This window comes from Piliocolobus tephrosceles, chromosome 10 (genome assembly GCF_002776525.5).
Source record: "Piliocolobus tephrosceles isolate RC106 chromosome 10, ASM277652v3, whole genome shotgun sequence".
In the NCBI taxonomy this organism is placed as follows: Eukaryota; Metazoa; Chordata; class Mammalia; order Primates; family Cercopithecidae; genus Piliocolobus; species Piliocolobus tephrosceles.
Window position 1 is genome coordinate 54,568,747 of NC_045443.1, and position 25,291 is coordinate 54,594,037.

The 25,291-nt window shown below is 53.9% G+C and overlaps 3 protein-coding genes across 9 annotated transcripts in view; 2 read left to right on the forward strand and 1 right to left on the reverse strand.

Moving 5' to 3' along the window:
• The first annotated feature begins 440 nt into the window (after positions 1–440).
• GLI1 (GLI family zinc finger 1) lies at positions 441–13,103 on the forward strand. Its single transcript, XM_023210702.2, has 11 exons — positions 441–451; positions 4,208–4,300; positions 5,216–5,411; positions 5,654–5,798; positions 6,145–6,234; positions 6,326–6,463; positions 6,785–6,934; positions 8,212–8,376; positions 8,871–9,101; positions 10,279–10,546; positions 11,155–13,103. The coding sequence occupies exons 2-11, from the start codon at positions 4,246–4,248 to the stop codon at positions 12,897–12,899; spliced, it is 3,183 nt and encodes a 1,060-aa protein (XP_023066470.1). The 5' UTR covers positions 441–451; positions 4,208–4,245; the 3' UTR covers positions 12,900–13,103.
• Positions 13,097–20,764, reverse strand: ARHGAP9 (Rho GTPase activating protein 9). Of its 6 annotated transcripts, XM_023210693.2 has the most exons (18): positions 20,614–20,764; positions 19,975–20,308; positions 19,423–19,640; positions 18,327–18,548; positions 18,035–18,148; positions 17,751–17,843; positions 17,469–17,530; positions 17,243–17,333; positions 16,950–17,045; positions 16,712–16,810; positions 16,349–16,490; positions 16,157–16,264; positions 15,742–15,840; positions 15,493–15,570; positions 15,290–15,343; positions 14,901–15,035; positions 14,458–14,563; positions 13,097–13,533 (listed from the first exon to the last, which is right to left on the reverse strand). In XM_023210693.2, the coding sequence occupies exons 2-18, from the start codon at positions 20,288–20,290 to the stop codon at positions 13,362–13,364; spliced, it is 2,205 nt and encodes a 734-aa protein (XP_023066461.1). In that variant the 5' UTR covers positions 20,291–20,308; positions 20,614–20,764; the 3' UTR covers positions 13,097–13,361. The 6 variants fall into 6 exon arrangements, with proteins under 6 accessions (XP_023066461.1, XP_031792185.1, XP_023066462.1 ...); XM_031936325.1 differs by lacking the exon at positions 20,614–20,764 and having other exon boundaries at positions 19,975–20,518; XM_023210694.2 differs by lacking the exons at positions 17,751–17,843; positions 20,614–20,764 and having other exon boundaries at positions 19,975–20,499.
• MARS1 (methionyl-tRNA synthetase 1) overlaps positions 18,032–25,291 on the forward strand; it is a 36,507-nt gene continuing 29,247 nt past the window's right edge. For both annotated transcript variants that reach the window (XM_026454640.2, XM_026454641.2), the window contains exon 1: positions 18,032–18,314. The gene's annotated coding sequence lies outside the window, so the exon portion shown is untranslated. The remainder of the gene's footprint in view (positions 18,315–25,291) is intronic.

Consider the following 25,291-nt stretch of genomic DNA (forward strand, 5'->3'; position numbering starts at 1 on the left):
GGGGGGGGGGGGGGGGGGGGGGGGGGGGGGGGGGGGAGGGGGTATGGGGTCCCTCAAGGGGGGGGGAGGATCCTGGGGGTCCTGGGGGTGCAATAAGCCCGGCACCCCCTCTCTTGCTTCCAGCTACCCCGCCTCATCCTCCAGAACGACAAGAGGGAGGGAAATAGAAGGGAGGCGAGGGGCGAGCGGGAAGAGCGGCGGCGCGCCAGCGACTGGAGCGAGAAAAAGTTTTTGCAAAAGGGAAAAAAAAAGTTTGCGCTTCTCGCGGGTGGTCCGGGCTTGCGGCCCGGCGGGCTGGGCCGGCGGGAGGGCTGGGGGCCAGGTTGGGGGGGGGGGGGTGGCATCGAGGCTGCGCTGCCGTGGCCCTCTCCGCCCCCCCTCCCCACCGCACACCCCCCAGCCCAGACTCCAGCCCTGGACCGCGCATCCCGAGCCCAGCGCCCAGACAGAGGTGAGAAGGAGGGGCAGGCGGGGGACCACCTGGGAGCAGTGGGGGAGGGGGCCTGAGGGGATGCTCAGCTTCCTAGGGACTCATCCCAGACCCGGGACATAGAGGCAAAATAGGGGTGGGAGAGTCTGGAGTGAGACATTAGAAAATCCAAATTTATCACTTGTATCTTTCTCTGAATCTTCTTTTTCCCTTTTTTCTTCTGTCAGTCTGTGTATCTCTGTCTCAGGGAACCGTGGGGTCTTTGTCTCTGCCTCTCCCATATATTAGAAATATCTCACTTTCATGCGGTTGAGCTGAAGAGGCTGGAGGGATGGCTAGTTGGAGGTCTGCGTTGTAGAGAGGGAACTCCAGGTGTGTGTCTGCGCGTGGGGCAGGAAGACGTCAGTGTTCCTGAAAGGAGGGGACTGCAAAGGAGGGAGCTCCAGGTGGGGTGGGGACGGGTGTGTGGGAGGCAACAGTACTAGGGGCCAGCCAGGCTTGAATCCTTGACCTGTCTTGTGACAGATGTGCCAGTGGATGCTTGTGTTTTGGGGGAAAGGAGTGTCTTCTGGACTAGGAAGGGGTCTGGGAGTGGGGGCTGTCCAAGGTCTAGTGAAGGCCCTAGAATGACCCCAGGCAATTTTGGACTCCTGAGTCCCAGGGCAAGGCGCTCAGGAGGAGCCGGGGAGACCTTGTCCTGACCCTCTGACCTTAGGACCACCGGGGCAGCGGGAGCCAGCGGCAGGGAGACCCCTACCGGGGCTGGGCGGGACCACTGGCCACTGCCAGCCTGTGTATCCCCGTTGGCCCCCGCCCAAACGGGAGCTGGGGATCGAGGCCCCTCCTCTGGCTCAGACCACCCTGCCTGCCCTTGCTCCCCGCTCTGAATCCTCTTTCAGGCCCCATGACCCCGAAACAATCAGCGCTGGGCAGCTAGCTTTCGGGACAGGATTAGGGAAAGGGGACCCCGTAGAGCCTGGGGACTGAGGGTTTTAGGGTTCTGGACAGCTGAGGTCTTCTAGGATAGGTCTTTACGTTCCAGTAGCGGGAGAAGGCGGGCGGTTTCCCGGGGGAGAGGTAAGGGTCGGAATAAGGGTGGTTTTCCCTAGGGGGCGGGGTCCAGAGACCTCTCCCCCTCCACCATTATCTCCCTGGCATCCCCGCCCTTGACGTCACCAGGGGGTTCCCGGGGGTCTGGAGGGGTTAACCCTTGGGAAGCCAGCTGCGATAACCAGGAACCTAAGGTGTCCTGGCCCCTCCTGCTCCCCATACACACCTAATTTTATTGACCCAGTCACTTTCTCTCCTTTCTCTCCCTCATACTTTCTGGATTCTTCTCGCTTTCTCACCTCATCAACGGGAACCCCCCACTCTCCAGTAGTGCCCCCCGGGCGCCACTGCCTGCTTTCCGGATGCGCTGAGAGGAGGAGGGAAGAATGTGTCCCGCCCCTCAGCCCCCACCCCTACGGCTCGCTCGACTGGGTTCCCGGGGCGGGCGGGGGGAGCAGAGCCGTCTGCAGCCAGTGCCTGCGGCGGCGACTTGGGTGGGCCGAGGAGGCACGGGGGCGGGGAAGGCGGGACCGGGAGTAGGGGGGCGGAGCCGACTCCTGGGAGTTGGGGAGCGGGGGTGCGAGGGGGACGCTGGAAAACAGGGAGACACCGAAGATGGTCTGGGGCTCCGGCAGGGGAATCTTAGAGCTCCCTGTCCCATCCCGAACTCTCACACCCCAGAAAAACTTTACCGAAGCTAAAAAAGTTGGCAACATTTTCCTTTTACTAGTCTGAAGGGGAGATGTGGGTGGGCTGTGGCACGCGTGGGCGAGGAGGGATGTCGCCCCATTTCCTTGGAGGCTTTTCGGCGGCTGGGCAGTAAGATGACTGAGTAGGCAAGTTTGGGGGAGTCTCTAGTGTTTGGGGGATCGTTTGCGAACTTGCCTCCTTCCCCTGGGTGAGTCATAGAGGGAAGGAGGCGGGAGAAGTGTCCCCCCCATCCAGCTGCCAGCCAGCTGTGCCCCCCGCCCCCAACATTAGTGCCAAGGTCGAGTTGGGAGGTCTTGGATGCGGGATCTGCATCTCGGCTGGAAAAGGAGGAGTTAGGAAGGGTACAGCTCAGGCTGCCGGGCTCGGACTGGGTCGCGGGGTCCGGGTTCCGCTCCCCATCTCACCCCGCCCTCACCCTAAATCCCAGCATCCCGGGATCACCCACCGCGCCGGCCGGCCCGGCCCGCTCCCGGTGGTTCTCCACCCCACCCCGCCCCACCCCACCCTCATTCTCGGGAGACCGGAAAACCCGGGATGGAATCAAAACTGGAGTTTGAGGAGAAAAACGAACCGCAGCACCTTCTTCCTCGCTGCTCTTTTATAACGACGACATTGTTTTTTTCATTCTCTCAAGTCTCCCCTCATACTTCCTTTCGCGTGGGGCCTTTCCCCCAAAACAGAGACCAAAAAGATTAGTTGGACCCGATTTAAACTACCCCAGAATAACACCAGCTTACACCTTTGTACTCAACAGACCCAGGAGACCCTTCAGCAACCTTACCTCCTCCTCCACACAGTTTTCTGCCTAAAAGAAGAGGGCAGATCGCTTGTGCTGCCTCCTGGCCCCACCTGCCTCTCTGTCGGGACTGTGGCTAGGGCTCCCTCTGCTGGACACTGCAGAGATTGTACACGGGCTGTCCCCGAAGAGGGGTATGAGAAGGGGAAACAGGCTCAAGCAGAGCGGCCCCAGTGCTTGAAGTCAGATTCATCACACGTGTTCTTCCATCCCACCCCTCAAAGCCGGCCCAGGGTTAGAACAAGAAGAATTAGAGGGTCCATGTTACTAAAAGTTAATATAGGCACAATTAGTCCAAAACATGCCCTCTACACACAGACCACACAGGCAAAGCTCCCACCAGTTCCCAAGAAGATCCCCAGACTACACAGACTATAAGACTGCCTCTGCCTCTCTGGGACATTTCCCCTTACCCCCTGCCTGGCTGAGTGACGCTTTTTTTTTTTTTTTTTTTTTTTTTTTTTGAGACAGAGTCTCACTCTGTCACCCAGGCTGGAGTGCAGTGGTGCCATCTCGGCTCACTGAAACCTCCGTCTCCCGGTTCAAGCAATTCTCCTGCCTCAGCCTTCCGAGTAGCTGGGATTACAGGCACCCGCCATCATGTCTGGCTAATTTTTGTATTAGAGACGGGGGTTTCACTATGTTGGTCAGGCTGGTCTTGAACTGACTTCAGGTGATTCGCCCACTTCAGTCTCTCAAAACGTTGGGATTACAGGCGTGAGCCACCGTGCCCGACCCAGTGATGCTCTTTTCAACTCGATTTCCGTGGCAGATGTCTTAGAGGGGCTGGGGACACCAGGGATGATCTGCCCAGGATTCAGTGCCTGAGACTGCTGTCTGACCGTCTCTATTTGCCTCCACCTTCATAACTACCTTCCCTTTCTGCAGTGTCCCCACACCCTCCTCTGAGACGCCATGTTCAACTCGATGACCCCACCACCAGTCAGTAGCTATGGCGAGCCCTGCTGTCTCCGGCCCCTCCCCAGTCAGGGGGCCCCCAGTGTGGGGACAGAAGGTCAGTGTATATACCAATTCCTGGGCCTTGAGGATTTGGCAGATCTCCCACTTGGGCCCATCCCCGCCCCATGCCAGTTTCCTATCTACAAGATTTGAGGCCCCATGTCATACGGACCTGGAATCCTGGGATCAGGTCCTGCCTGGGGTTTTAAGGTGAGGCTTACATGTCCTCCATTCCCATTCCAGCTGTCTCTTTTTTCTAGGACTGTCTGGCCTGCCCTTCTGCCACCAAGCTAACCTCATGTCCGGCCCCCACAGTTATGGGCCAGCCAGAGAGACCAACAGCTGCACCGAGGGTGAGGACTCAGGCAACACGTCTTCCCTTTCTGCCCCTCTCTGACTTCTTCTTTTTTTTTTTTTTTTTTTTTTTTGAGACGGAGTCTCGCTCTGTCACCCAGGCTGGAGTGCAGTGGCCGGATCTCAGCTCACTGCAAGCTCCGCCTCCCGGGTTTATGTCATTCTCCTGCCTTAGCCTCCTGAGTAGCTGGGACTACAGGCGCCCGCCACCTCGCCCGGCTAGTTTTTTGTATTTTTTTTAGTAGAGACGGGGTTTCACCGTGTTAGCCAGGATGGTCTCGATCTCCTGACCTCGTGATCCACCCGTCTCGGCCTCCCAAAGTGCTGGGATTACAGGCTTGAGCCACCGTGCCCGGCCTGTTCTGAAAGAGAAAGTGGGAGGGCAGGGGATCTCACTTGGAGGAGGAGATGTTTGAAGATGTGAGGCGTCAGAGCTTGATGTGCTCAAGAAATCACAGATGGGGCTGGGCGTGGTGGCTCACGCCTGTAATCCCAGCATTTTAGGGGGAGGCCGTGGCAGGAAGATCGCTTGAGGTCAGGAGTTCAAGACCAGCCAGGCCAACATGGTGAAACCCTATCTCTATTAACAATACAAAAATTAGCCGGGCATGGTGGTGTGCACCTGTAATCCCGGTTATAGGGGAGGCTGAGGCAGGAGAATCACTTGAACCCGGGATGCGGAGGTTGCAGTGAGGCAAGATGGCACCACTGCCCTCCAGCCTGGGTGACAGAGCTTGACTCTCTCTCTCTCTGTCTCAAAAAAAAAAAAAAAAAAAAAAAAAAAGTCACACATAGGATCAGTAGGGCAAAGCAGAATCAAGTCTCATTGGTTTTGCCAAGTCAGGACCTATAGGTTAGGTGTGTGGTGAGACATGCCCCTTTACCATATCCATCTCCCCTGTCTCCTGCCCCAGGCCCTCTCTTTTCTTCTCCCCGGAGTGCAGTCAAGTTGACCAAGAAGCGGGCACTGTCCATTTCACCTCTGTCGGACGCCAGCCTGGACTTGCAGACGGTTATCCGCACTTCACCCAGCTCCCTCGTAGCTTTCATCAACTCGCGATGCACATCTCCAGGAGGCTCTTATGGCCATCTCTCCATCAGCACCATGAGGTGCAGTCAGCCCCGGGCCAAGAGGCCCCTAAAGCCCCTACCCAAGTCCATTAAAAGTCTCAAGCCCTCAAACCACCTGACCCTATTTGAATCCTTGTCATTTCAAGGACAACCCTCCTCAGTACTTCCCTGGGACTTCCTCAACCACTTCAAATTCCAAGTCTTCCAGAAATCCTCCAAATAGCCCAATCCCTCCTGAGACTTCCAGATTGTCTTAAGTAACTGCCTTCTCTCCTCCTCAGCCCGTCTCTGGGATTCCCAGCCCAGATGAATCACCAAAAAGGGCCCTCGCCTTCCTTCGGAGTCCAGCCTTGTGGTCCCCATGAGTCCGCCCGGGGTGGGATGATCCCACACCCTCAGTCCCGGGGACCCCTCCCAACTTGCCAGGTGAGAGTCCCCATATTGCTACCTGATTTCCCTTAGCTCAGGGTGGGTAGGTGGTGGATTCTGTAGGGGAAAGGTGAAGGAAGGACAAGGGTTATAAGTTTTCAGTACTAGAAAAGTAAAGAAGTGTGGGTGCTGGGGTTCACTCCTTGCAGTTGAGTCAGACACTTCCAAATGGGATCTTTTGCCCATCCCATTCACCAGTGTAGTCTGAGGAGGAAGTCCCTTCCAAACCCAGAAGGTTCCAGCTGCTTGGGTGGGGGCACTTAGGGCAGGAAGACCTGGCTTGGTTTCCTCTTCCTTCTGCTGACTTCCACCCTCATCACTGTCACCTCTTCCCCTGGGGAAGCTGAAGTCTGAGCTGGACATGCTGGTTGGCAAGTGCCGGGAGGAGCCCTTGGAAGGTGATATGTCCAGCCCCAACTCCACAGGCATACAGGTAAGGGGATAGGTGGGAGCTTTACCTCTAGGACCTGAGCAAAACTAAAGCTGTCACCCAAGTGACCCTAAGATTGCCTCTCTTGCCCTAGGATTCCCTGTTGGGGATGCTGGATGGGCGAGAGGACCTTGAGAGAGAGGAGAAGCGTGAGCCTGAATCTGTGTATGAGACTGACTGCCGTTGGGATGGCTGCAGCCAGGAATTTGATTCCCAAGAGCAGCTGGTGCACGTGAGCCCCAGGGGGTAACAGGAATGGCTAACCGGAAACTTTAAAAACTTTAGGAGATTCTGAGTGGGACCTGGTAGAATCTGGCTGAGGACAGGAGGTCAGAGGAGACTGAGGTTGAATGCTGTTGGGTAGGCAGAAGCTCAGAAGTTGTAACTTTGCCTTAGGGAGCTGGAAGACCTGAGATGTGAGATATGATATTGTTCCTGCCTCTTCCTCCTTGAGGTGGAGTAGTGGAAGAGGAACAGGGAGTGGAGGGAAGGTCTGTTCTGGACCTTGGGGGCATGGCGGAGCCTCGGAGAGCCTTTTTATCTTCTCCCTCAGCATATCAACAGCGAGCACATCCACGGGGAGCGGAAGGAGTTCGTGTGCCACTGGGGGGGCTGCTCCAGGGAGCTGAGGCCCTTCAAAGCACAGTACATGCTGGTGGTGCACATGCGCAGACACACTGGCGAGAAGCCACACAAGTGCACGGTGAGGCACCAGGGTCCCAAGTCCAGGGTCTCTTCCTAAATCGGGGATCTCCTTCAAGATAGGGCCCGAGGCAGACTTTTGCTTTTGTAAGTCCTTTCTTCTATAAACAAATATTAAAAGTAATGTTTGTGTGACTGTGCTGGCATAAAGATGAATATAATGATATATATTAAAACACTCTTGGATGTAAAAGCTCATTTTTTTCCCACTTGATTTTAAAAGAAATTAAACAGGCTGGGCTAGGCACAGTGGCTCATGCCTGTAATCCCAGCACTTTGGGAGGCTGAGGCGGGCAAATCACAAGGTTAGGAGTTTGAGACAAGCCTGGCCAACATGGCTAAACCCCGTCTCTACTAAAAATACAAAAAATTAGCTGGGCGTAGTGTTGGCCACTTGTAATCCCAACTACTCAGGAGGCTGAGGCAGGAGAATCACTTGAACCCAGGAGGCACAGATCACAGTGAACCGAGATCATGCCACTGCACTCCAGCCTGGGCGACAGAGTGAGACTCTGTCTCAAAACAAACAAACAAACAAACAAACAAACAAACAAACAAACAGAAAACAGGCCGGGAGCAGTGGCTCACACCTGTAATCCCAGCACTTTGGGAGGCTGAGCCGGGCAGAACACAATGTCAGGAGTTCGAGACCAGCCTGGCCAATATGTTGAAACACTTTCTCTACTAACAATATAAAAATTAGCTGAGCGTGGTGGCGTGTGCCTGTAGTCCCAGCTACTCAGGAGGCTGAGGCAGAAGAATCACTTGAACCCGGGAGGCGGAGGTTGCAGTGAGCCGAGATGATGCCACTGTACTCCAGCCTGGGCAAAAAAGCAAAACTCCGTCTCAAAAAAAAAATTAAAAAAAAAAAAAGACATTAAAACATGTTCGTGGGCCTCTTAAAGTGTTGTCGGCCTTCAGTACTGTGCCTATTACTCTGCCTAATGGATAAACCCTGCATCAAAGACAACAGCCCGTTCCCCCAAGATGACCCCATCTTGGGACGGCATAAGATCCCTATGCAGGGAAATCTGCCCTGGCTTGGTCAGAAGATGCTCTAGCATCTTTATATTCCCAAAGGGAGAGTGCCTCCAACTGCTTCCCTTCCCCAAGTTCTTACCTGCCCTTGTCCCCTAGTTTTGGGAATTCTCTCAAAGCCTCAGTGCCTTTCATCTTGAGTTATATTCTCTGATGTGTGTCCTTTTGGAGACTGAGGATTCCTTCCATCTCCATGTCCTCTGTCTGAGAACTATCCTTTGACCCCCGCATGTCCCCCAGTTTGAAGGGTGCCGGAAGTCATACTCACGCCTCGAAAACCTGAAGACGCACCTGCGGTCACACACGGGTGAGAAGCCATACATGTGTGAGCATGAGGGCTGCAGTAAAGCCTTCAGCAATGCCAGTGACCGAGCCAAGCACCAGAATCGGACCCACTCCAATGAGGTGAATGCCCCAACTAAGAGACCCTCCCCTCTTGAGAAGCTACCTACCAGGGAGATTGCCCCATAAGAAATCCCTTAGCCCAGCACCCACTCCACAGAGGTGAGTCCCTCTCTCCACATAATTCGCCCAGACAAGGCTTTTCTGAAACCCAGAATTTCCACTTAACCACTCCTCCTCCTACCTCTAACCTCTAACCAGCCAAAGGGCTAACCTAAAATATGCTGTCTAGAGGAGACCCCGATCCCTCCATTCCCTGGATTTATGGGACCTCACAGCCCTGGGTTCACCTCCTCATCTTTCCCAGGCTGTCAGTTTTCCTAACCTTCCACTTAATCTCTGCATCTTTGACCCCCACCTGAGGCCTCAACCCTCCTCACTTCCTTTGGTGCTGTGTGCTCCTCCCCTGTCCCCCATGTTGTCATCACTTTTTCCCATTTCTTCTGCATTCTTCCACTTTGATCCATTTGCCTCTGTCTCCACTCTGCACTCAACAGAAGCCGTATGTGTGTAAGCTCCCTGGCTGCACCAAACGCTATACAGATCCCAGCTCGCTGCGAAAACATGTCAAGACAGTGCATGGTCCTGACGCCCATGTGACCAAACGGCACCGTGGGGATGGCCCCCTGCCTCGGGCACCATCCATTTCTACAGTGGAGCCCAAGAGGGAGCGGGAAGGAGGTCCCATCAGGGAGGAGAACAGACTGACTCTGCCAGAGGGTGCCATGGTGAGAGAGCCCAGGCAACCCTCACTTCCATATCCCAGCCCACCCTGTGGACGTCTTTCTAGTTACTTCCCAACCCATCCATCCTCTCCTATAGAAATCACTCTTCTGTGACCAGTCTGCCTGTCTCTTGTCTTAGTGTTGCTCTTTGGGCTTCCCCAAATCTAGAGATTCTAGAGTCTTTCTCTCTCTCTCCTTCCTTCCTTCCTTCTTTCCTTCCTTCCTTTCTCTCTCTCTCTCTTTCTTTCTGACAGGGTCTTGCTCTGTCACCCAGGCTGGAGTGTAGTAGCATAATCATAGCTCACTGCAGCCTCGAACTTCTGGGCTCGAGTGATCACTACAGGCATACACCATCATGCCTGGCTAATTTTTCTTCTTTTGTAAAGATGGAGTCTCGCGGCCGGGCGCGGTGGCTCAAGCCTGTAATCCCAGCACTTTGGGAGGCCGAGACGGGCGGATCACGAGGTCAGGAGATCAAGACCATCCTGGCTAACACGGTGAAACCCCGTCTCTACTAAAAAATACAAAAACTAGCTGGGCGAGGTGGCGGGCGCCTGTAGTCCCAGCTACTCGGGAGGCTGAGGCAGGAGAATGGCGTGAACCCGGGAGGCGGAGCTTGCAGTGAGCTGAGATCCGGCCACAGTACTCCATCCCGGTCGACAGAGTGAGACTCTGCCTCAAAAAAAAAAAAAAAAGATGGAGTCTCGCTATGTTGACCAGGCTGGTCTGAAACTCCTGGCCTCAAGCGATCCTCCCACCTCAGCTTCCCACAGTGCTGGGATGAGCCAATGCATCCAACCCACTCTTTCTTAAATAGCGCTTAGTATATGTTCCAAGCCTTTTACATGTATAATTTCATGTACTCCTCACAGCAACTTCATGAGAAAGGGACTCACTCGTCCCATTTTCAGATGAAGAAACTCAGGCATAGAGAAATAGCCCAAGGTCATAGAACTAAGAGCAAGAATTTGAGACCAGCCAGTCCATGCTCCAGCCTAAGTTCTTCTCATCAAACGTCTCACATTCAGTTTGCTCCCCTATCTCTTACCTGCTTAGCCCTTTCTACACTTACAAACTTCCTTGGAACCCCAGCAGTCACTGGGACACAGGCTTCAGCCACTCATCAAGTTGAAGGAGCTGTGGGGAAGGGTGTTGCCCTCAGACTTCATCTTCTCCACAGAAGCCACAGCCAAGTCCTGGGGCCCAGTCATCCTGCAGCAGCGACCACTCCCCGGCAGGCAGTGCAGCCAATACAGACAGCGGTGTAGAAATGGCTGGCAATGCAGGGGGCAGCACTGAAGACCTCTCCAGCTTGGACGAGGGGCCTTGCATTGCTGGCACTGGTCTATCCACTCTTCGCCGCCTTGAGAACCTCAGGCTGGACCAGCTGCATCAACTCCGGCCAATAGGGACCCGGGGTCTCAAACTGCCCAGCTTGTCCCACACTGGTGAGACCTGGGTGTGGGAGGTGTGGCTAAGGTGAGATCTGGACCTGCCCTGAGGTTGAGAGGAGGAAGTCACCCTTGAGGGCTGCCACATGGCACTTTTGTATAATTAGAAAAAGATCTCCTTCCTCAATGCACTTTCCGTTTATCAGAAAATAGTTGTGATGTACAAATACACAAAGGCTAGCCAGACATGGTGGCGGGCACCTGTAATCCCAGCTACTCAGGAAGCTGAAGCAGGAGAATCACTTGAACCTGGGAGAAGGAGGTTGCAGTGAGCTGAGATTGCGCCATTGCACTCCAGCTTGGGCAACAAGAGCGAAACTCCGTCTCAAACAAAACAAAATAAACAAACAAGTATGCAAAGGCTATGATGCGAATGCTGTTCCCTAGGATTGTGCAGCATACAACCTGCACAACTGTTCATAGCAACCCTGAATCTTTGGTAACCCAGAAACAGAATAGACATGGAAGAAGTAGGAGACAGAACTGACTGGTTAGGGATAATGAGCTTATCCCTGGGAATCTAGGACAAGGCTATTGCATGGAGGAGGCAGGGTGAGATTTAGAGACTCCTTGACCATCCTACCTTTTTTCCCCATCACTTGCAGGTACCCCTGTGTCCCGCCGCGTGGGCCCCCCAGTCTCTCTTGACCGCCGCAGCAGCAGCTCCAGCAGCATCAGCTCTGCCTATACTGTCAGCCGCCGCTCCTCCCTGGCCTCTCCTTTTCCCCCTGGCTCCCCACCAGAGAATGGAGCATCCTCCCTGCCTGGCCTTATGCCTGCTCAGCACTACCTGCTCCGGGCAAGATATGCTTCAGTCAGAGGGGGTGGTACTCCGCCCACTGCAGCATCCAGCCTGGATCGGATAGGAGGTCTTCCCATGCCTCCTTGGAGAAGCCGAGCTGAGTATCCAGGATACAACCCCAATGCAGGGGTCACCCGGAGGGCCAGTGACCCAGCCCGGGCTGCTGACCATCCTGCTCCAGCTAGAGTCCAGAGGTTCAAGAGCCTGGGCTGTGTCCATACACCACCCACTGTGGCAGGGGGAGGACAGAACTTCGATCCTTACCTCCCAACCTCTGTCTACTCACCACAGTCCCCCAGCATCACTGAGAATGCTGCCATGGATACTAGAGGGCTACAGGAAGAGCCAGAAGTTGGGACCTCCATAATGGGCAGTGGTCTGAACCCCTATATGGACTTCCCATCTGCTGATACTCTGGGATTTGGGGGACCTGAAGGGGCAGCAGCTGAGCCTTATGGAGCGAGGGGTCCAGGCTCTCTGCCTCTTGGGCCTGATCCACCCACCAACTATGGCCCCAACCCCTGTCCCCAGCAGGCCTTATATCATGACCCCACCCAAGAAACATGGGGTGAGTTCCCTTCCCACTCTGGGCTGTACCCAGGCCCCAAGGCTCTAGGTGGAGCCTACAGCCAGTGTCCTCGACTTGAACATTATGGACAAGTGCAAGTCAAGCCAGAACAGGGGTGCCCAGTAGGGTCTGACTCCACAGGACTGGCACCCTGTCTCAATGCCCACCCCAGTGAGGGGCCCCCACATCCACAGCCTCTCTTTTCCCATTACCCCCAGCCCCCTCCTCCCCAGTATCTCCAGTCAGGCCCCTATACCCAGCCACCCCCTGATTATCTGCCTTCAGAACCCAGGCCTTGCCTGGACTTTGATTCCCCCACCCATTCCACAGGGCAGCTCAAGGCTCAGCTTGTGTGTAATTATGTTCAGTCTCAACAGGAGCTGCTGTGGGAGGGTGGGGGCAGGGAAGATGCCTCAGCCCAGGAACCTTCCTACCAGAGTCCCAAGTTTCTGGGGGGTTCCCAGGTCAGCCCAAGCCCTGCTAAAGCTCCGGTGACCACATACGGACCTGGCTTTGGACCCAACTTGCCCAATCACAAGTCAGGCTCCTATCCCACCCCTTCACCATGCCATGAAAATTTTGTAGTGGGGGCAAACAGGGCTTCCCATAGGGCAGCAGCACCACCTCGACTTCTGCCCCCATTGCCCACTTGCTATGGGCCCCTGAAAGTGGGAGGCACAAACCCCAGCTGTGGCCATCCTGAGGTGGGCAGGTTAGGAGGGGGTCCTGCCTTGTACCCTCCTCCCGAAGGACAGGTGTGTAATCCTCTGGACTCTCTTGATCTTGACAACACTCAGCTGGACTTTGTGGCTATTCTGGATGAGGCCCAGGGACCGAGTCCTCCTCCTTCCCATGATCAGGGGGTCAGCTCTGGACATACCCCACCTCCCTCTGGGCCCCCCAACATGGCTGTGGGCAATATGAGTGTCTTACTGAGATCCTTGCCTGGGGAAACACAATTCCTCAACTCTAGTGCCTAAAGAGTAGGGAATCTCATCCGTCACAGATTGCATTTCCTAAGGGGTCTCTATCCTTCCAGAAACATTGGGGCAGCTGCAGTTCCCTGCACAAGCTGCCTCAGGGATGGGAGGTATGGGCTGGGGGCTGTGTATAGTCTGTATATGTTTTGAGGAGAAATTTGATAATGACACTGTTTCCTGATAATAAAGGAACTGCATCAGAAAAAAAAACAACCAACATGCCACTTTAGGTGTTATTATGTTGGGGAGGAATTATAACAGGGAACAAGAAGAGAAGCAGGGGTTAATCTACTTACTTTCCTCTTTAGAGAAGCTCCCTCACCCATCCCAACCCCTCAAGTCACACTCATGAAGATGGAGACAGTCATTTGGGAGATTTAAAGGGATGTCCTCAAAACAGAACACCAGCCTCTCACCACCAGAGATGACTGGAAATAGGTTTTCTCTTCTTCCTTCCCTGGGTCAGGGGAAGAGGCTGGTGAAGTTGGTGAGCATCAGCTGGACCAGCTGCCCTGGGTAGAGAGCATGGGCTGCTGGGTCAGATGTCTCCTGCTCTGGCCGAAACAGGGTTGGTCCAAACACAATTCCCAGGTTGTGGGGAGTCATGCGATTCTTATCTGAGTGTGCTATCACCCTGTGGGCAAAAGCCAAGGAAGGGGATATATGGCAGCAGCTTGCCACTTCATAGCAATCTAACCCTTCAAAGGTCTGAGCAGGGAAGAGGCCACTCTGGGATTCCTCCACGTGGTGACAAAAAAAACCAAGGAGACACAAGGGGAATGGAGATGGACCAGTGAAGAAACCTTCAGGATACAACCTGAAGATACAACTGCCTCTTCTGGCTTTAGGGACTGCTGCAAGAGTTCTGTCTGCTCACGGTTTGGGAGTCTTTAATTCAAACGGCCATCCCCTCTCAGAAGTCACTGCCCAGGCCCAGTTCAACCAAGGAAGCCATCAGCAAGGTCCCAATGGGAGACAAAGAGGCAGAGGGAAGGGAGAGGCAAGATTTCCCTTATTTCTTTCACAGCATCTTGGTTCCATTTCCCCACTTGATGCTGATCTTTAAGTTTTGACCTAAAGGCTTTGATGGGCGTGGTGGCTCACACCTGTAATCCCAGCACTTTGGGAAGCTGAGGTGGGTAAATCACCTGAGGTCAGGAGTTTAAGACCAGCCTGGCCAACATGGTGAAACCCCGTCTCTACTAAAAATACAAAAATTAGCTGGGCGTGGTGGCAGGTGCCTGTAATCCCAGCTACTAGGGAGGCTGAGGCAGGAGAATCGTTTGAACCCGGGAGACAGAGGTTGCAGTGAGCTAAAACTGCACCACTGCACTCCAGCCTGGGTGACAGAGCAAGACTCTGTCTCAAAAATAAAAAAAATTTTTAAAAAAAAAGGCTTTGACCCTGGTAATATGCTCCTGCACAGAGGTTGCCTGTTTCCTCACCTGCCCATTAAACTTAGGTGCTTTCCTACCTTCACTCCACCTGCACAGAGTCCCTATGGCATTCCCCACTCCACCTTTCCCCAGCATGAACAAAGAGGTTCAGTCTTCCTGACCTGCATAAATGCTCCAGGAGGTACCGTAGAGTGTCACGGTTGGGCTTTGGCATTGAGCCTATTAATTCTTGTATCTGAGAGAGGCACTGCTGTGATTCGGAGAGTGCTAGAAAGAGAGAGTAATGGGAAAGGCATGGTAGTGAGGTTAGGGAAGGTGCTAGGACAGGGTGGATAAATTCACTGCTCTTTCCTACAGGCATGGAAGACATTGTAAATCTAGCACAGCTTTCTTTTTCACATAGCCCAACTATTACCTCATAATTCTTTTCAGTTCAGCCCCCTAAACATTCACAAAAAAGCACCTGGAGTAGGCACCTGAGTTGAATGTTATTTTCCATCTCTAAGGTCAGAATGGGAAAGAAGAGTATAAGGGAACCTCTATTCTATTATTTACCACCCGTGTCCCCCATATCAAGGGTTCTTTCCAAAGCTCCAATCCTTACCAAGGGCAGCACGGAAATGGGGCAGCAGCAGTGGTGGCACCAGAGGCTGGGGCAGCTCTCGGAGAAAAAGCTTCAGGGCTCCGGTGACCACATGAATGTCATCCCACTCAGTACTGTCCAAATCTAACCGACCTTCTGGAGGGAGAAGGAGGTATAGGGGCTTCAGGGCTCATGAAAGGCCAGAAAGATCTAGAGACTGAGAGATTAGAAGTTCTGGAGAAATCCAGTCAAAGCAGACTATAGGAATGCCTAGAGGGTCTGCAGTGGGGCAAAGTAGCTAAGGTGGGGATGAGGACAACCCTCCCAGGAGTGGTACATGGGGGTATACATGGGAAGCAAAGAGGATATGTGGAAGTTCTAGGGATCTGAGGGGTCTTCCATGTAAGTACCTTGTCCTGGCTGTTCTGGGAACACATACCTCCCGTCGGAGGTGACCGCACGCTCTGCAACATGAATGAGAAGAGATCAGGAGCTAAGACATGCACTTCCAGCCTGACGGTTTCTCTGCTCTGCCAGCTTCCTCATGTAGAATCGCCCATGGTTCTCAGGCAACACATTCTTAGTACAACCACTGGCCCACAAAACTTCTCACCTCTGTCCACCAGAAAGCGAAGTTTCTGGACCACTGCCAAGTTCCCGCTCACCCGATAAATGCCATCCACATCCAGACCTGGGAGATGAGGGAGGAGTAGATGAGGACTGCTGCTTAAAAGTGTGTGTGGTGAGGAATATAAGGGTGGAGAGAAAAAGGGCAGTAGGAAGACTAGGTAGAATGGGGGAGGCAGAAAATTCTACGCCTTAGCCTGTTGGAAGAGAATTCTGGGGTCTCTGAGAAAATGACCTCTTTTATCCACAGCAGCAATGCAGAGTCGCACAAAGCTGGGCACCGTGTCTCCTTCCCGCTGGCAGAGTGATTCCAATTGGCAGCCGAACACCTGGTCTGGGGAGGCAGAGTGAGGCGGGAAGCCAGTGCCAGCGTCACTCACGGGAGCTCTTTTCAGCATAGGTCTTTATCCTTAAGTGAGGCTGGTCCTCCTGGCTGTCTGTGCCAGGCTTGGGCAAGGAAATACACTCCACCCCCTTCCCCTGCTTCAAACAATCTGACAAAGGGGTACACGTCTTCCCGGCTTCTCCTCTAAAGAATCTGGGGTAGTGGGAAAGCAGTAGTCACAGAAGGCTGTGGTCTAGTTCTGGGAAGCTCTACTCTGAGCCTCGCTGGAGTTCTCTTATCCAGGAACCTGGCCCAGCCCCCTCACCTCGGAGCAGACCCCGCTCCTGCAGGCTTTGTAAGGGCGGTCTCTTTGCGATGAGCCGCTTTAGTTTGTTGCGCACGCGGTTCTGCTCGGTGCCTTCGGGCCCCCGAACTGCAGGAGGCAGGTGGAGCGGGGCGTGAGCGCCCAGGAGCCTCGCTGCGCTCCCGGACCCTCCCTCCCCGGTTCGCGCCTCACTGGAGCTCCGGCGGCTGCTGAGGCGCAGCAGCGGTTTGGACACCGGCTCCGACTCCTCTTCTTCGTCCTCCCCAGCGCTCAGCTCCGCCAGCTCCGCGGGTCCAGAGCCCGACAGACGCAGCTCCAGGGGGTTCTCCCGATCCTAGACCCGGGGCGGGCCGTGTCGAAGGTGAGAGAGGAGAGAAATCTGCACCTCTAGCTGGACTCTGACCCACTGCCAGGGTCCCACGTCCCAGCCCCGCCCGGGCCAGGGCTCTCCACCGAGCCCACCCTGCCCCCACCGCCCCTGATTCCTATAGTTCCCACCCCACTCCCTCGGTCCCGGCCGGCCCGAGCCTCCCTCCCAGCCTCCACCCCTCTAACCAGCCGCTCGATGACAGTCCGCAGCGCGCGGTGCCAGGCTCGCAGCTCTGTCTCGTGGTCGGACTGCAGCAGGAACTCGTGGCCAGGGACCGTGCGGATCTGAGGGCCAGGCGGGGAAACGTTCGGGTCAACGGGGAGGAGTATAAAAAGCAGGGAGAGCTACTGGGAGGCCTGCGCGGGAGATTGGGGGCGCCCTCGGGTCGGGTGGGGCCTTGGAGACGCGCAGGAGGGCGCTCACGTGCAGGACGTTGCGGCGGCTGGACAGGTGGCGGCCGTGCGCCAGGGCCGCCCCGCGCAGGTCCACGCTGCTTTCGGGCCGGCTACCCGCTGGCCCCTGACAATGAGGGAGGAAACTGAGGCCACGGTGCTGTTTCCTTCAATGCTTCCCTCTCCCCGGTGGACTGTGAGGAGGTGGGAGGCTTCCTCACTTCTTTACCTTCCTCTGCACCGCCCTCCGCGCTGCCGCGCCCCACATTGGCGTGAGGCGGAGGCAGCGCCCTCACCCCTCCTACTCCCCTAGCTCACACTCACCCAACCAGAGGAGGGCGCTGTCGGCGGTGGCTCTCGGTAGAACACCAGGCTGTTACCCGTTAACACCACCCAAGACGGGCCCCAGTTCTTCCTACGGGGGCAGAGAGGGGTGGTAGTGGTAGTGAAAAGGTCATTCTAGAATTACACGGGGAGGGTGCTCTTCCAACACCCTGCTCTACCCTACGGAGTTGACAGCCCAGGCCCTAGCTGTATTCCGGGTTCTCACCTGAGCTTGCGCCCTCCTTGGGCAATCTTGGTCATGTTGAGCAGACCCGACTTTTCCACCTCCTGGGAAGTGGAGGGAATGGTATCTGTAAGTCACCCTGCGCCCTCCACAGTGGCCACGGCTTTCCCTAGGGGGTCTCCCAGGAGTGAAGTCCCTTAAAGTTGCTGAGGGAGGGCTGGGTAAGAGGATATTCAGAAAGAGGAAGATGTTTTTGAGGAGCAGGAATTGGGGGGGTGTGGGGCAGGGAGGATCTTGGCATTCACAAAGAAATGGGAGATTCACATGGGGGTCTTCCAGGAGCTGCGGCAGAGGTCGAGGGGGCTGCAAGGCTGGAGGATCAAGCTGCGAGGTGCGTTGGCTGAGGCTGAGTGAACCCTAGGGGAGAGGATCAGAGAAGCAGGTGGGGAAACCCTTGACTCAGGGATCCCTGGCTGAAGGGGGAAGAGGGGTGGGATGTGGGTGAGAGGCAGGGGGTGTGGTGGGGAATGGAGAATGTTTTACACAAAACAGAAAGTCATAACAAGCTGGCTTTTTCTGCATGTGATTGGGAAATGGGGGGATCTCACCTGTGGGTCAAGCAGTTCTGGGGTCCCTGTGTCAGATCCGAAGCCCTTTGCCTGACGTTGCAGGACATCATTGTTCCTCTTCAGGGTCTGTGTCCCCTCCATGGAGCCAGGGTTCTGGGTTAGGGGAGGAGGAAATCAAGCTACATCCAGATGCCACCTCCACACCCTTCTTATACTTGGCTGATTCTTCTGATCTTCTGAGAGCCCCAGAGAGAAAACACACTACCTTGAGGTTCAGTAGGGGAAGGAAGAGCTTGAGGGGACAGTGGAGAAGCAGGAGGTAAGGTCTCACCATCTCGCCGCGACTGCGGCGCGGGGGCTTCCAGGACTTGCAGCCAGTCAGTGAATTGATGTAGAAGCAGCGTCCGGAGTTGGGGTCCAGGTACTGCTCCCAGGCATCCAGCCTCTGCAGCGGGGGGCATGCAGGGCCTGGGGGTGGGGACCGGGGACAGCGGCGAAGGTCCACCAGGTTACAGTACACAGGGGGCTCTGACATGAGGGGCTGGGGGCCTGCCTGCCAGAAAAGGGGGAAGAAGGAGGTGGTCATTCTGCCTGTTTCCCTTCCCATGCTTCTCTTGGCCTTCCCACCTCCTACTCCCTCCCCATCGTCTTCTCACCGCCAGCTCCAGGCTGAGGTGACCCAGGTACTGGGGGAGAAACCCCAGGCCCCAGCTGCTTTTTAAAAATTCTCTCTCTCACAGTTTTCTTTGCTCTTCTCCTCACTTCCTGTTGCCAACTTCCCGCCTCCCCCACCCCACCCCCACCTCAGGGCCACAGGAAAGGGGAACAGGCTTTTTGTGTGTGGGGGGGGTGGTGGTGGGGGGAATGCTGAAGGGGGTGCTCCACCGTCATATCCTGCAAGGTAAAAGAGGACAGAGAAGGGTCTACAGAAGACAGGAGGAGCCCCTTTCCACCCACTATTAAGAAAGAGAGGGAAGGGCTGAGCAAGTCACATCTCTAGAGGAGACCTGCTGTAGCCTAACAGGCAAGCAGAACACAAAAAAAACCCTGCCCTGGGCCAGGAGTCTGGAGGAAGGAAGAACACAGGGCTGGCCTTTCAGTGCCTCCACTGCTCCCTGTTCCCTGTCCCCTCCGGGGCTTTGGTACCTGCTGTCCTTTCTCACCTCCTACCCAGTTTGCCTCTCAGCTGCCTCTTTCTTCTCCTGGTTCAGAGTCAACTGAATGCCGTCACCTCACAGATGCCTCCCTGCAACACCCCAGCCATTCTCCACCACATTAACTCGCCTTTGTAGATTTATCAGTAGTACCAAGGGTTATCTTATTTATTTATTTTTGTGTTTGTCATCCCCAGGGGAGTCCCTCGAAGGCAGGGGTGCCGTCTGTCTTGTGCCTAGAACAGGGCCCAGCTCAGAAGAGCTGTGACTCACTGTGCTGGCACTGGCTTCTGACGGCAAGTCTTCCCGGGAGAGGGATCTTCCACTTGGTCCTTCCTGGAAAGTCTTCAGAAGGCAGGGCCTCAGACTGTCGATGCTGACGCTCCTACACATTTTGGGGGGAAGTGGAGGAGGCTGCTCCAAACTAGCCTGAGCCCTGCTTGGGAGGGCCTGAGACAACTCCTCCAGGGAACCATGAAACAACTTTGGCCCTTGAAACAGAAAAGGGGAGAGTGGGTGGCAGATGATCAGAGGTGTTGTTGTAACTGGGTCCCCCATCTTGGGAGTTCACAGGGAAGACAAGGAGGGCAGAGGCAGGATGTGGAAAATGGCATGAGACCTAGAAGCCTTGGGACTAGGAGGACAGGCAGTGGGATGAGGATGCCATGGCGGGGGTGAGAGGTAGGCTGATCAAAGAAAAACAAGAGAATACAGTTAGTAGAAGCTTGAGGGAGGGGGGTCCTCCCAATAATTCTCAGAAGCCAGGGAGGTAGGAAGGTGACGGGTGGTAGGAAGGTGAAGGAGGAGGGCTTAGCACTTACTCACCAGGAGTCCAGAGCAATTGGCTGGGGATGGTGGTAGTTGGACTCTGGGAAGGGATGCATTCCTCTGTCATATAGGCCGCTGGGACAAAGATGGGTCGAGAGGTGGAGGGAGCTTCTAGGCGTCTTGCCAACCACCAGTCGGAGTTGGTCTTTCGAAGCAGTAGAAACCTGTCCCCTTCAGCCAGAGACACTTGCCGGCCATCTGCCCCAGTATAAGTAAAGGCATAGAGGGCACAGAGCTGGGATCCCCGAGAAGGGCTTCGGGGGCCCAGCCCTAGGCTCCCCCAGGAACTTGGCCACCACCGGCTGGACAGCATTGTAGCCAGCACTGTCACCTGCGGGAAAAAGGGACACTGGAGACCCAGAAGGGAACAGGCCTGGCTGTCTCCAGGTAGAGAGACATGGTTCTAGGAGCAGTGTTGCAGGGAGGTGAGGACGGGAGCCCTTGAGTGGGGGGAGAAGGTAGAGCAGACAGCCTGGTGAGGATCGGTGACAGGTTTTGGGGGCTGAGAACTCCTGGTGGTGTCTGGTGAGGAAGTATGTAAGTAACGTGAGAGAGGATGTGGTCAGCAGGGCTGCATGGCCGGCAAGGCAGGAAATTAGAGGAGATGACCCAGGCCAGTAGTCTTCCTCCAAGTACCTTGTGGGGCCCATCAGAAGATTCAGGGGCAGGAGTTGGTCTTGGATGGTGGTGGGAGTCTTGAGCTGGACACAGGAAGGAGATAAGAAGAAAGAACCAGGTTCAAGACAGGAACAGGGAGACACAAGGTTAATGACAAAGACAAAAATGTGTGTTATTCTTTATTAAATTTACACAAGCATCAATGTTTCCGTTACCAATCACCTCAGACCATAGCTGCGTGCTTCCTGTGCAGACTCAGAGAGATATGGTGACAGAGAAACAGAAAGCCAAATAAATAGCAAGACCAAATTAGAAAGAAAGACAAAGTGGGAGAAACACAGAGGGATTCAGAGTTAAAATATCACCACCCTCCCAATCCAGGACACAATTTTGGGAGCTGAGAAGCCTTGATACTGTCCTGTATACACAAGCCTCTTGAGGCGGGAGCTACTTTAGTGTGTGGGTTCAGTCGTACTTTTTTTTTTTTTTTTGAGACAAAGTCTCGTTCTTGTCCCCCAGGTTGGAGTGTGATAGTGTGATCTTGGCTCACTGCAACCACTGCCCCCCAGGTTCAAGTAATTCTCCTGTCTCAGCCCCCTGAGTAGCTGGGATTACAGGTGCCTGTCACTACGCCCGGCTAGTTTTTGTACTTTTAGTAGAGACGGGGTTTCACCATGTTGGCCAGGCTCGTCTAGAACTCCTGACCTCAGGTGATCCACCGGCCTCGGCCTCCCAAAGTGCTGGGATTACAGGCTTGAGCCACCGCGCCCGGCCTCATTTATGCTTTTTTTTTGAGACGGAGTCTTGCTCTGTCACCCAGGCTGGAATGCAGTGGCCGGATCTCAGCTCACTGCAAGCTCCGCCTCCCAGGTTTACGCTATTCTCCTGCCTCAACCTCCCCTGTAGCTGGGACTACAGGCACCGGCCACCTCGCCCAGCTAGTTTTTTGTATTTTTAGTAGAGATGGGGTTTCACCGTGTTAGCCAGGATGGTCTCGATCTCCTGACCTCGTGATCCGCCCGTCTCGGCCTCCCAAAGCGCTGGGATTACAGGCTTGAGCCACCGCGCCCGGCCCATTTATGCTTTTAACAAGGACTGATTGAGCGCCTCCTGCGTGAAAGGAGCAGTGTCAGGCACTGGAGATGAGAGAAGGGAATGAGCCCTTTTGGAGCTTAAGGAGAGACAGACCTTAACTAATGACACAATAAACTTAATAATTACAATTGAATCAGGGACAATGGACAAGTAATACAAGATGCTATGACAGGTAGATAGGGGGCTGATGTCAGCTTCTCCCTGGTGGAAGGTGGGAACTGACCTTCCCTGGATTCCCAGCACTTTATTTTATTTATTTATTTATTTATTTTTTTTAAGACGGAGTCTCGCTCTGTCACCCAGGCTAGAGTGCTGTGGCCAGATCTCAGCTCACTGCAAGCTCCGCCTCCCGGGTTCACGCTATTCTCCTGCCTCAGCCTCCGGAGTGGCTGGGACTACAGGCGCCGCCACCTCGCCTGGCTAGTTTTTTGTAGTTTTTAGTAGAGACGAGGTTTCACCGTGTTAGCCAGGATGGTCTCGATCTCCTGACCTCGTGATCCGCCCGTCTCGGCCTCCCAAAGTGCTGGGATTACAGGCTTGAGCCACCGCGCCCGGCCTCCCAGCACTTTAAAACCCACACTTCTCCTTCTGCCTTACCTGACCACTCCTCTTTTCCCCTTCTCTCAGCTTCTCCATTGCACAATGTGAGGCTTTCTGTTTGGGTTTGGAGAGGTGGATTAAGGAGCGAATGCCCCTCCCCACTGGTGATATCAGAGAGCAAGCTCTCTTCCCCTGAGGGTTGGGTGGCTAGTACTGGGCTTCTCCCTCAGTGATCTTCCTTCTTAGTTTACCTTACTTCAACACATGGAGAACCCTACCCCTCAACTCTTCCTTCCCACTTCCAAAATAGTGACTAATTTCACCCATTTATTCACTTATTCATTCATTTGGTGTTCAGTGCTTGCATCCACCCTTTTTTGCCTTCTCTGAAACTCTCTCTCCTACACTTTAGCTTGTTTTTGTTGGCTTCTTCGCATTCACTTTTAAACATATCCAAGTCTCTCCCGTCTTTAGACAAACTTCCCCTTACTGGGCTTTCCAGGTGCCACCATATGTATCTCTCTCTCTTTCTTCTTTTTTTTCTTTTTTTGAGACGGAGTCTCGCACTGTTGCCTGGGCTGGAGTGCAGTGGCACAATCTCAGCTCACTGCAACTTCTGCTTCCCTGGTTTAAGGGATCCTCCTCAGCCTCCCAAGTAGTTGGGATTACAGGTGCCCACCAACACGTCCAGCTAATTTTTTTGTATTTTTAGTAGAGACGGGGTTTCACTGTGTTGGCCAGGCTGATCTTGAACTCCTGACCTCGTGATCTGCCCACCTCGGCCTCCCAAAGCGCTGGGATAACAAGCGTGAGCCACTGTGCCCCCTCCTCTGTCTTTCTTTTTACAGTCAAACTTCTTGAGTTGCCTACACTGTATGGGGATCTCCATTTCCTGTCTCCTCACTCCACCACCTTTTCAAAGTCACTCCTCAATAGAGTCACCCCGACGTTGCATGAACACGCTGCAGTCCTTTTTTTGCTTGACATCTCAGCAGCAGGCAACACAATTGACCTTTCTCTTCTACAAATGCTCTGCTGGTATCCCTCTTACCTTTCTAGCAGTTCCTTGTCTGTGGCATGAGGAATGACCTTCCTCTGCCTGTTCCTTAAACCACAGAAGCCTGTCTGAGATCCTGTGCCCTGTGCTTTCTGCGCGTCCTCCCTGGGTGGTCTTATTCTCTCCCCAGCTCAAATGATTTCCATATGCTGCTAAGGACCATATCTCCAGTCCAGATCTTTCTCTGGGGCTTCCATCTAATCCACTGTCCACCAAAAAATCCACTTGAGTATTTCGCAGGTACCACGAACTCAGTATGAACCAAACTGAACTTGTCAGCTTTCCCCACAAACCTGTTTCTCTCCCATTACCACTACTTAGTTTAATATGAAATCAATAAATATTGACCTGGTACAGTAGCTCACACCTATAATCCCAGCATTTTGGGAGGTCAAGGCAGAATATAACTTGAGCCTAGGAGCTTGAGGCGCAACATAGTAAGATCCTGTCTCTACAAAAATTTTTTAAAATTAGCCAGGCGTGGCAGTGTGTGCCTTGTAGTCCCAGCTGCTTGGGAGGCTTAGGTGGGAGTATCTCTTGAACCTGGGAAGTTGAGGCTGCAGTGATGCGTAATAGTGCCACTGCACTCCAGCCTAGGCAACAGAGTGAGACCCTGTCTCAAAATAAATACATTAAATAATTTAATAAATATTTATTGAATGTTTACTACCATAAATGCCAGGCAGGAACTATGTGCTAGGCATTGTCAATTAAGATGGTAAATATGGGACCGGGTGCAGTGGCTCACACCCAGCTCAATCTCAGCACTTTGGGAGGCTGAGGAGGGCAGATCACCTGAGGTCAGGAGTTCAAGACCAACCTGGCCAATGTGGTGAAACCCCACCTCTAATAAAAACACAAAAATCAGCCGGGCGTGGTGGCGGGTGCCTGTACTCCCTGCTACTGGGGAGGCTGGGGTAGGAGAATTGCTTGAACCCAGGAGACGGAGGTTGCAGTGAGCTGAGATCGTGCCACTGCACTCCAGCCTGGGTGACAGAGCGAGACTCTGTCTTAAAACAAAACAAGGCCTGGACAACATGTTGAAATCCCTTCTCTACTGAAAATACAAAAATTAGCTGGGTGTGGTGGTGCAAGCCTGTAATCCCAACCACTCAGGAGGCTGAGCCAGGAGAATCACTTGAACCCAGGAGACAGAGGTTGCAGTGAGTCGAGATCACGCCTCTGCACTCCAGCCTGTGCAACACAGTGAGACTTCATCAAAAAAAAAAAAAAAAAAAAAAAAAAGAGAGATGCAAGATGGCTGAGAGTTTGGCAATAAGTATATATTATGCAAGGAAGCACATACCTGTTATTGAGAAAGGGATGCTTCTTATTCATCTTCATATTATTTTAAGAATAATATCTAATAGTACTTATGAGCTAGGCATTGTTTTAAGCACTTTACATTTGATCTCAGAAAATTCTATGGAGGTTCTGGGCCTTTTGAAGCTAGGCCATAAGAAGTTTTGCAGCTTCAGTTGCAGGCTATCTGGCACACTGGTAGCTTTGAGCTGCCATGTAAGAAATCCTACCACTTTGAGCTGCCATGCTAGAGAGGTCTCATGTAGATATTCTGTCTGACAGCTCTAGCTAATCCCAGCATTTCAGTCATCCTTACCAAGGTGCCAGACATGTGAGTGAAGTCTTCCAGCCCAGCCCATCTGCTCACTGAAAACTCTTAAGTGACCTTTGGTCAAGGCCACATGAGACAGAAGAATCACCCACCTAAGCCCTACCCAAATTTCTGCTCCATACCTGTACAATTGTTAAACTATAATAAAATGGCTGTTGGCTGGGCAAGGTGGCTCAAGCCTGTAATCCCAGCACTTTGGGAGGCCGAGACGGGCGGATCACGAGGTCAGGAGATCGAGACCATCCTGGCTAACACGGTGAAACCCCGTCTCTACTAAAAAATACAAAAAAACTAGCCGGGTGAGGTGGCGGGCGCCTGTAGTCCCAGCTACTGGGAGGCTGAGGCAGGAGAATGGCGTTAACCCGGGAGGC